The 10,404-nt window shown below is 30.8% G+C and overlaps 1 protein-coding gene across 2 annotated transcripts; it reads left to right on the forward strand.

Moving 5' to 3' along the window:
• The first annotated feature begins 6,558 nt into the window (after positions 1–6,558).
• Positions 6,559–10,404, forward strand: LOC106779129 (WEB family protein At3g02930, chloroplastic-like). Of its 2 annotated transcripts, none has more exons than XM_014667187.2 (3): positions 6,559–6,851; positions 7,407–7,611; positions 7,760–10,404. In XM_014667187.2, exons 1-3 carry the CDS (start codon positions 6,835–6,837, stop codon positions 10,076–10,078), a joined length of 2,541 nt encoding a protein of 846 aa, XP_014522673.1. In that variant the 5' UTR covers positions 6,559–6,834; the 3' UTR covers positions 10,079–10,404. The 2 variants fall into 2 exon arrangements, with proteins under 2 accessions (XP_014522673.1, XP_022633062.1); XM_022777341.1 differs by lacking the exon at positions 6,559–6,851 and adding an exon at positions 6,891–6,951.

The following is a 10,404-nucleotide window of genomic DNA, read 5'->3' on the forward strand; positions in this document are numbered from 1 at the left end:
TCTAATTTTTCATCTGCATAATTGCTTCATTCATTCCTTGTAATGATTTTCAAATTACTTTTGACCATAGCTAGTGGCCTCCTTTCATGGGCTAATTGGGACCATACAAATTAATTTTTTTATGGTAGTCTACAATTTTCTGTATAAATTACATTTGCCTCTTATCTTTTTCTTTATCTCGTTTGATATTCAGGGACCTACAGGAAACTCCTTACTTGTTTTAGTATTACATTGACTTTCTCTCTCTCTCTCTCTCTCTCTCTCTCTCTCTATATATATATATATATATATATATATATATATATATATATACACACACACAGATACTAACCATTGATTGTTTGAAAAATATTAAACACAACGAGGGTTATGTGCAATCTGAGAAAGCCTTAGGGAAGTATCATTGTAATTTATATTAGATTTTATAATCTCTTTTGTCTCTATTCCTGTCTTATTATAACATGATATGATTTGTATAATCTATTATATCTATATATTTTTCTCTCTCTTGATGCCATCTACCATTTAGTTTCCACCCACCATTTATCTTACAGTCAGATGCTATTGAGGCTGCCCTCCTTTTAATTTCAAGGACTTGTACCTATAGGAGCCCATCTACACGGTTAGGTGTTCTGCTTCTTTTAGTTTATTTAATATATTACCAATATTGATGCTGCCGAAATAAAAGTACTAAAATCCATGGAACTATGTTCATAATGGTCAACAATAGCAGAAAACTCCATGAGTCAATAATGCAGGGAACTATTTACTGTCTTTATTTTGAAGTTGTCTAAAATTGATTTTAATAGAGATCTACATCTAAGTCATTTTGTTAATATATTGGTTTTTTTATTCGAGATATTACTGCAAGATAATATATACTTGAGTGATTAAATTAATCCAACCAGCAAGAAATTAATAAATATAAAAATGAACAAAATTATTTTTTTTCAACATTTAATTAAATACAATCCTGCAAATTTATATAAAATCAAATGAATATATATCAGTTTAGGTATTTTTGAATGTCTGTGATAATTCAGAATTTATTTCAAAGAAAAGTACGTTACTTTAAGTGCACTCAAAACCACTGTCACAAAGTAGCATTCTACTTTTAGCATGAAGACTTTTTTGTTTTCTTCATCGAGTACTTCTGTAGGTGTAACCGCTAAAGTGGGAAAAATTATTGCATAATATAGTACCATAATGTGTTTGTGTATAATATCAGTTTATAATAAAAAAAAGTTTAAACCTTTTTTTGTCCCTAAGTTGTAATGTTCAGTTTAGTCTCCATTTTTAAAAATGTCAACCTTTAGTCCCTATAATATGAAAAATGTATCAAATCAGTCTTCATGACAACACTTAATAAACAATAAATCACAAGTTTTCATACCTAGGTATCCAATATTTTGTGATTTGTGACCGGAAGGTGTTATGAACAACAAATCACTTAATGAAAAACTTGTGATTTGTTAACGAATAGGACTTATTTGATACATTTTTCATATCATAGGGACTAAAGGTTAACATTTTTAAAAGCGAGGACTAAACTGAACATCAAAACTTAACCTAAGAACCAAAAAAAGGTTTAAACCTAAAAAAAATGAATGTAGTTGAGTTAAAAAAATATATATTTATTTATTTAAAAGTCTGAGATAAAAATATATCAAAATTTAAAACATAAATAAATTATATTTTTATATTTAGGTCTTGTTCACTTGAGTAGATTTAAGAAAGAGTAATTGAGTGGATTTGTTGAAAATAATTTATTTTTGTTGTTTATTTGAGTGAATTTGGAAGTAATCGAGAGTAGATTTGGAAGTAAATTTTTTTAATCTGTCACATAAATTAAATTTTATACTGATTCTTACAAATTTTACTTCCAAATTCACTGTTATTTACTTCCAAATTCACTCAAATAAACAAAAAAAAAATTATCTTCAAATCTTCTTAAATCCACTCAATTACCCTCTCTTAAATCCACTCAAGTGAACAAAGCCTTGAAGACTATTAATATATTCAATCAATTTATTAATTGTTTTTTGAAAGATTAAATTCATGACATTCAAACGAAACTAATCTTAATCTATTTTGGATCATGTTTCACTTTTTATTACTATGCATAACCAATTCCTTAAATTATGCCTGGAAAATTGAGAATATACTTTAAGGAATTTCAGTTTACATACTCGAAATTGAAGACAGAATAAAGAAACAATAATTTGAGCTCCCCAGCTACTATTCAAATGCAGGAATTTTGACAACCACCTAAGTGAAATTTGATGAAAGCAAGAAGAATAAAAGAGGAAGTGGTCTGACATTTAGCATGGGACAATGATATTTTGACAACATTTTTTGACAACTTTTTTTATAACGGGACACGTGTCATAATTTTATTGGTTTATTTGAATTTATGTTTAAAAAAATATTTAAAATAGACCAATCACAAGCTACTACATATGCGTTGTTAAAAAGTTGTTAAAAAAAATGTTGTTAGAAGAAGTTTTTCCTTTAACATGTGACAAAAATGTTTGGGGAGATTATTAATGAAAGCAACTGCAGTTGCAGCAAAACAACCAACTAACGTGTTTGTTTGTAATGAGTAGCGTTGGCATGCTCTATTTAATTAAACTGAAAATGAGAGTTCTTAGAGATGCTACCAAAAAAATACAATATTGACTATTCTTTGTTTCATTATTTCATTGAAATTTAAGGATTTCTTAGAGACAAACCAAACAAACAATATTACTCATACAACATGCTCTCCACCTCAGACTGATGATGTTACACGCTTTTTTTATGTTATTGTTTAACATCGTATAAATAATACATTTTTACACTCACACAGTATAAAGATAAAATATTATTAAAAAATAAAATTTTATGTCTTTTAAGAAAAAAATAAAAAAAATTATATGAAAATAATTTTTTCCCCAATTACAAAATTCCATCACTTTTTTTCCATTTTCAATTTCATACATCTTCCCATGTGCATGCCAGTTGTCTGAAACTCCCTATGTTTCTCACATTAATCAGAGTAAAATATGAAAAAATAGCCATGTGATTCAGTTAAAAATTACTGTTCATCTGATCCGTATGATTCTTATCAGAAAAAAATTTCTACTTATAGTAAGATTATCACATGCACAACCATAACCTTTTCAGTGTTAATGATGTCTAACTAGACTGCCAAATATAGGTTGTTGTAATTTTCATTATAATATGTTTAAATAATAATGAGTTGCTTTTATGGTTTGTATGATGGGTGAACAACTAGTTAGAAGAGAGAAGTTACTGCATAACGCAATTAACATTATTGGTTGAGACATGTCATGTGATTTATCATGTGGATGGTATACAAACAATGACTACTAACCTAATATCAATATTTATTTTGTTATCAACTTTGCACGAGTTATTCCCAATTTAGATTCTTTCTTTAATTTTTTGTGTTCTTGAATTTTTAATATGTGGCAACATGAATAATTCTTTTAAGTGTTTCTATTACATATGATAATTTCACATAGTTTAAAAGTCAATATCAAAATACAATTTAAATATTTCTTCTTTTATCTGTTTGAGAAGTATGATAAAATTGTGATCGAACTCAAAATTTAAAACGGATAATATCTTAAGTGTTTAATGATTGACTTAACAATATATTTCACTAAATTCATCTGTTTTTTAATCTTTCATACAAAAAATGTCCTTTGACAGATTTGACTTAATAAAACCGTGTCAGAATTCCATATTTCAAAATAAACAATATCATATATATGATGATTAATCCTAACAATATCGTTCAGTAAAATTTATCTACTTTTTTAAACTTTTCATTAGACTTAACAATATCGTTCGATAAATTTAGAATCGAAACATTAATGTTATAAAAAAAATACCAAAAAGATGTATTCTATGTTGCTAAATCTGTTGAAATAATTTGATTAAGTTTAAATATCTATATGTAGTTAATGAGTTATGATGATTGCTTTAAGAGTGAATATGGGGTTAAACCTAAAAGCAGCGTTTAAGTTGAGTAAACAATATTCAACCAAACGTGATGCTGCTATTTTGTCAGATTTGCTAATGAATCGCAACAACTAATTAGCATGCCTTTTGCATTTTTCTTAAAAAAATGAATGTTGATAGAAATTGTGAGTTGACCCAGAGCTTAATCTTTGGGATGCATGCTTATGTCTAAAGTCAAACACTCAAACAAAAATATATAAACTTTGTGTTTTTTTCTTATACATATATGCAAAGAACTTTACACTTTAATTTGTTCTGCGTTTTGTGACACGACATAAATCATTTAATGTCTGTCAGCAACTTAGAGTTGTTCATCAATCTATACACAAATACTACAACTTGTGACGCAATTCAAGTAAATCATGTTTCTTCCTTGAAGGGTTATATGATTCATGTTTTTATTTTACATTTCACCTTTGTCAAAAAGAAAATATATTGTAAATATTTTCTTTATATAAATTAATGTTTTATAATATAGTTGTAGAAATTTTTAAATTTGATATCAACAAAGTTTTTGACAAATATAATGGTGCAGACAGGTGGCACCATTACAGTTACTGTTGCCAGTACAGAACATATTTAACGCTGTTCAAAAAAGTTAACCGAATATTTTTGATTGATTGAATTTTCAAATTCAATGAGCAAATTGATGATTTGTAAAGATGAGATACCTAATTGAAGAAAACCAATAAAAATAGGACCAATAAATACGTTTAACCTATTTTTTTATCAATAAGTATTACCTTTCTTTTTTTTCTGAAGAGTTTATATACTAAAAAAAGATGTATATTTATAATTAATCTTGAACATTGCGGCGAATGATGAAAAACATTGAAATGTCATTATCGACAGTTGTTTATAAATAGTAACTAAAACAAAAGCGACTTCAAATTATGACCTTTAATTTAATATCGTCATCAAATTTTCTTTATATAAAAAACTTATTATTGGAATGATCACCGACAAACTGGAAAAAGTTATTTCTAAGGAAATAATCACCAATTGGATATATAAATATGTGGAGTGAAGTTAGCATCACTGATTCAATTTAAAGTTATACCTAATTTTTTTATTTTATTTTAAAAATTAGAAATTTAAATGAGTTTTGCCTCGTCCACAAGATAGACAGATAAAGGATTCTTGGTTGCTAGTCAGTTTCTTACCCTCCATACCAAAGTTGATCTCATGCCAACTTAATTTTTAGAATAATGTATTATGATATTCTTTTACATTGATACGGAGTACAAGGATAAAAGGTTATAAAAATATAAATTTTTGTATTTTTTTCAAAAAAAGAGAGTAAAAAATAAGAGTATAAAGATAAAAAGTCATAAAAATATAAATTTTTGTATTTTTTTAAAAAAATGAGAGAGTAAAAAGTAAGTAATGATAGTGTTAAGTGAATGTAAAAAATTTAAATGTGTCAAAGAATCATTTTTTAACTTTAATTACATAAAAAATAGATTAATGGTACTATGATATATTTTTTACATTCATTTGACATAGAATACAAGAGTAAAATATCATAAAAGTGTAAACTTTTGTATTTAAAAAAAAAGAAAATAAAAAAATAGATAAAAGTAATATCAAATGAATTTAAAAAAAATTAGTTGTGTTAGAAATTTTTCTAAAAAATAATCAAATTATATTCTCAAATAGATTTTTTTTTATTAATACAGTTATTAAATTATAATTTGATGTTATTATGATTATCTATTTTAAAGTACCTACTTCTCTTAACTTATTTATCACTTATACCTACATTCAATATATTATCATATTCAAAAGATAGTACTCATTATGTTCCTTTTTAATGATAAGATTTTTGACAACAAAAAATTACTTTTATGCTGTATTTTTTTTTTCAATTATATCTTTAATTTAATAAAAATAGAGAAAATAGTTGTAATAACCTAGAGAAAATGTAATACTATATACATGTTCATTAAAAAGAAAGCATTATTTATGTTGGTCAAAAGTCAAATTTAAAAGAAGAAAAATAAGTTCTTAAATAGTGAAAAATTACCCTTTTAATGTGAAATTCAATTTATTACCTTTTTTTTTTAAGTAAGATAAACTTGAAACCTTGATTGAGTGGAACAAAATAGAATCCACATTTAATATGCTAATATTCTTCCATCATTGATGGAGATCCATAAATAAAACCACATAAGAGCTAACAAAACACTTATGATGTCTGTCATGTTTGCCATCACAACAGACTAAGTTTTTCTTACAATTATAGTTTTCTGTAATCTCAAAATTAAGTGCAAAAAATAATAATCTTCGTTAATTGATTGAGAAAAAAAAATTCAATTTCAGGAATTATTTTAAAATTGTAATGAAAAAAAGTGAGTGATGGAGAAAGGTATAGCAGAGTTGCTCTGTTTGGTTTATCTCTGAAAAAGTTACTGATAAAGAGAGTCTATAATGGTAATAGTAGTAACAGTAACAGGGTCACTTTTGTACCTTCGATCACTGCATCCCACATCAGAAAGACGAGACCAAAGAGGAAAAAACGGTTAACAATAAATGAATGAATGTGAGAGAGAGAGAGAGAGAAAACAGAGTGTGTGAGTACACTCTGGACTAAAAAGAGAACCAGCTCAAATTATTTGGTTTCTGCTCTGTAAATTCCCTCTGCATCTTCTCGTCACAAACTCAAAATCTTCAACTTAAGCAAAGCAAATCCAATACTATTTCTTCTTTTTCTTCTTTCGTACAATGTCAGAACTCTACCATTTTTAACTCTGCAAAAGCATCGCCTTTTTGCTTTTTCTTCTTACTCACACAACTTCCGCCACCATGGCTTCAAAATCTAGGTGAGTCAAACTCTCTGGGTTGATGAGGTTTGATCTGGCTTTGGTTTTCAGGGCTGTTTTTTTTTTTTTTGGGAATTGTTATTGCTGGCTGCTTGATGAGGTTTGATCTGGTTATTATAACTTGCAGTTATGGGGTTTTCTCCATTGTTTTCTTGTCTAAGTTTCATTTTTGCGAGTGTTCGTTCATCTGATGGAATTTCGGTGTTTCTCTATGAACTCTGTGTCTGCAGTTCGAAGTTGGGTTTTACTTCTTTTTCGTAGTTGCTGCTTATTTTGGCTTCATTTTGTATAATTGAGTTGGTTCGGGGTTATTATAAATCATTGTTTGTGTCTCTATCTTCTGTTCTCGCCCTAATTTTTGTTTGTTTTTCATTGAGTTTGGCCTGGTACTGATTCTTGATGCTCAATTTGGCGTAAGAGTTGGTTTATAGTGTTGCAGATAGTTAGATCCATGTATCTGATTGGATGCACCCACATCATTTTGCTTATTTTATCTTGCACTGTATGTTCCAGTAAAACCATTATTGATCTAGTGTTTTCATTATGAATTTGCAGACCCAATCTATCTGAAAATCCCAGCAAAGGATCAATGGGAACTACTAGAATCAGTAAAGCTAGCAAAGTAGTGTCCAAATCAGAATCCGAGTCACAATCCCCCTTGCAAAATTCGCGACTTTCTGTGGAACGATCTCCGCGATCTGTTAATTCAAAGCCAACGATTGAACGCAAATCACCAAGACCTTCCGCCACCCCACCTGATGTAAGTTACAGATTGCACTTATGGTCCTCTCTTTCTTTGAGATTCCGGTTATAATTTTCTATATTATTAAATGGTTGACGTTAATACATGGCTTTCCTTTTGGGAGTATCTGCATTCTGATCTGTTCTTTGTATTCTTGGTTTGTTAGAAACAACCCCCTAGAGCTGCAAAGGGTTCAGAGTTGTTGCAGAACCAATTGAATCTTGCTCAAGAAGACCTAAAGAAAGCAAAGGAGCTGCTCATTCAGGCTGAGAAGGAGAAGCTAAAAGCAATTGATGAGTTGAAAGAAGCACAGAGGGTGGCTGAGGAAGCAAATGACAAACTCAGGGAAGCATTGGTGGCTCAAAAACGCGCCGAGGAAAATTCTGAGATTGAGAGGTTCCGAGCTGTGGAATTGGAGCAGGCCGGTATTGAAACTGTGAAGAAGAAGGAAGAAGAATGGAAGAAGGAGATTGAAAGTGTAAGGAGCCAACATGCTTTGGACATGGCTGCTCTTCTCTCCACCACGCAGGAGCTTCAGCGGGTTAAACAAGAACTTGCCATGACTTGTGATGCAAAGAACCAGGCATTGAATCATGCCGATGATGCAACTAAAATTGCCGAGATTCAGGCAGAGAAAGCAGAGTTTTTATCAGCTGAATTGTTGCGATTGAAGGCCTTACTAGATGCAAAACTGGAAACGGAGGCTGGAGAAAATCAGGTTATATTGAAACTGAAAACCGAGATAGAGGCTCTCAATGAAGAACTTGAAAAAGCAAAGGGTTACGCTGATAAGTTGTCAGAGAAAGAAGCTTTTATTGAACAGCTTAATGTGGAGCTTGAAGCTTCTAAAATGGCGGAGTCTTATTCCCGTAGCCTGCTAGAGGAGTGGCATAAGAAGGTTGAGGAACTGGAAATGAGAATTGAAGAAGCAAACAGACTGGAGAGATCTGCATCAGAGTCTTTGGAATCTGTAATGAAACAGCTAGAAGGAAGCAATGATTTGTTGCATGAAGCAGAATCTGAAGTTACAACTCTTAAAGAGAAGGTGGGGTTATTAGAAATGACAATTGGGAGACACAGAGCTGATGTTGAGGATTCAGAACGTCAACTTCGTACAGCCAAGGAAGAAAGTCTTGAGAAGTCAAAGGAAGTTGAGTCTCTGAAATCTGAAATTGAGAAGGTTAAGGAAGAGAAAGCTCAAGCTTTGAACGATGAAAAACTTGCCGCTTCTAGTGTGCAGACCTTATTAGAAGAGAAAAACAAACTTATCAGTGAGTTGGAAAATTCTAGAGATGAAGAAGAAAAGAGCAAAAAGGCAATGGAAAGCTTAGCTTCTGCATTACATGAAGTATCTGCAGAAGCCAGAGAAGCCAAGGAAAATCTACTAAACATCCAAGCTGAACGCGAAAGCTATGAGGCTCAGATTGAAGATTTGAAGTTAGTATTAAAAGCCACTAATGAAAAATATGAGTCCATGCTAGATGAGGCACGACATGAGATCGATGTTCTTGTATGTAGCATTGAAAATTCAAAGAGTGTCTTTGAGAACTCCAAGGTTGAGTGGGAGCAAAGAGAGCATCATCTTGTAAGCTGCATAAAGAAAAATGAAGAAGAGAAGGTATCTCTGGAAAAAGAAATAAAAAGATTGCTTTATTTGCTTAAAGAAACCGAGGAAGAAGCTAATATAAACAGGGAGGAAGAAGCCCAGTTGAAGGAAAATCTGAAGGAAGTTGAGGCTGAGGCAATTCAACTGCAGGAAACTCTTAAGGAAGCAACAGCTGAGAACATGAAATTGAAGGAGAATTTATTGGATAAAGAAAACGAGTTGCAGAGTATGTTTGAAGAAAATGATGAACTTCGGATGAGGGAATCTGAATCAATGAAGAAGGTGGAGGAGTTATCTAAGTTGTTGGAAGAAGCTACAACCATAAACCACACTGAGGAAAACGGGGATCTTACAGACAGTGAGAAAGACTATGATTTGCTTCCTAAAGTAGTTGAATTTTCTGATGAGAATGGACATGTAGGAGATGACATTTCAAAGGTAGAGCTCTCAGAGAATCAGGAGGAACTCAAACAAAACATACCAGAAGAAAGCATAGACAAGGCTGAAAACATTGCATCTCCGAAACCTGAGGAAGTAGAGAGTGAAAAAGTGAAGGAAGAAGATGAGAGGAAAGAAAAGGAGGATTCAGTAGAAGTTGAATTTAAAATGTGGGAGAGCTGCAAGATAGAGAAAAAGGAGTTCTCTCCAGAGAGAGAAGCAGAGCCTGAATCATTTGAAGATGAAGTTGACTCAAGGGTAGAAGAAGGTGGTGAGAGTTTTGATAAGATAAATGGAAATACAGTGACAGAGAACATTGATGAAGGTTTGACAGAGAACATGGAAATTCAGTTAAAACAACAATCAAAGAAGAAGAAAAAGCCTTTACTTGGAAAGTTTGGAAGCCTGTTAAAGAAAAAGGGTGGTGCCAACCAGAAATAGAACAGTATTCAACTATGGTATGAGATTCAGTTGTTTGATCATGTTTGTATGATTTTTGCTTCTCAGTATAGATTTTTTATTGGATCACGAGGCTTGTAATATTGTTTAGGATTTTTCGCTATTTCTTCTTTTGGATTGTGTTTCTCTGTCATAGTTGGAAATTATATGCTATGCATATTATTTCTGTTGTTGTTATCGTGAACACCCAATACTTCTAGTCTCTATTCCTTCCTTGTCCTCTAATCTAGATTTGAAGAGAAGAGTGACAAGTTGGATTGTATTTTTACATCATCCCAGATTCAAATCAAAGTTCAGAAAGTTTGATA

This window comes from Vigna radiata, chromosome 2 (assembly GCF_000741045.1).
Source record: "Vigna radiata var. radiata cultivar VC1973A chromosome 2, Vradiata_ver6, whole genome shotgun sequence".
Taxonomy (NCBI): domain Eukaryota; kingdom Viridiplantae; phylum Streptophyta; class Magnoliopsida; order Fabales; family Fabaceae; genus Vigna; species Vigna radiata.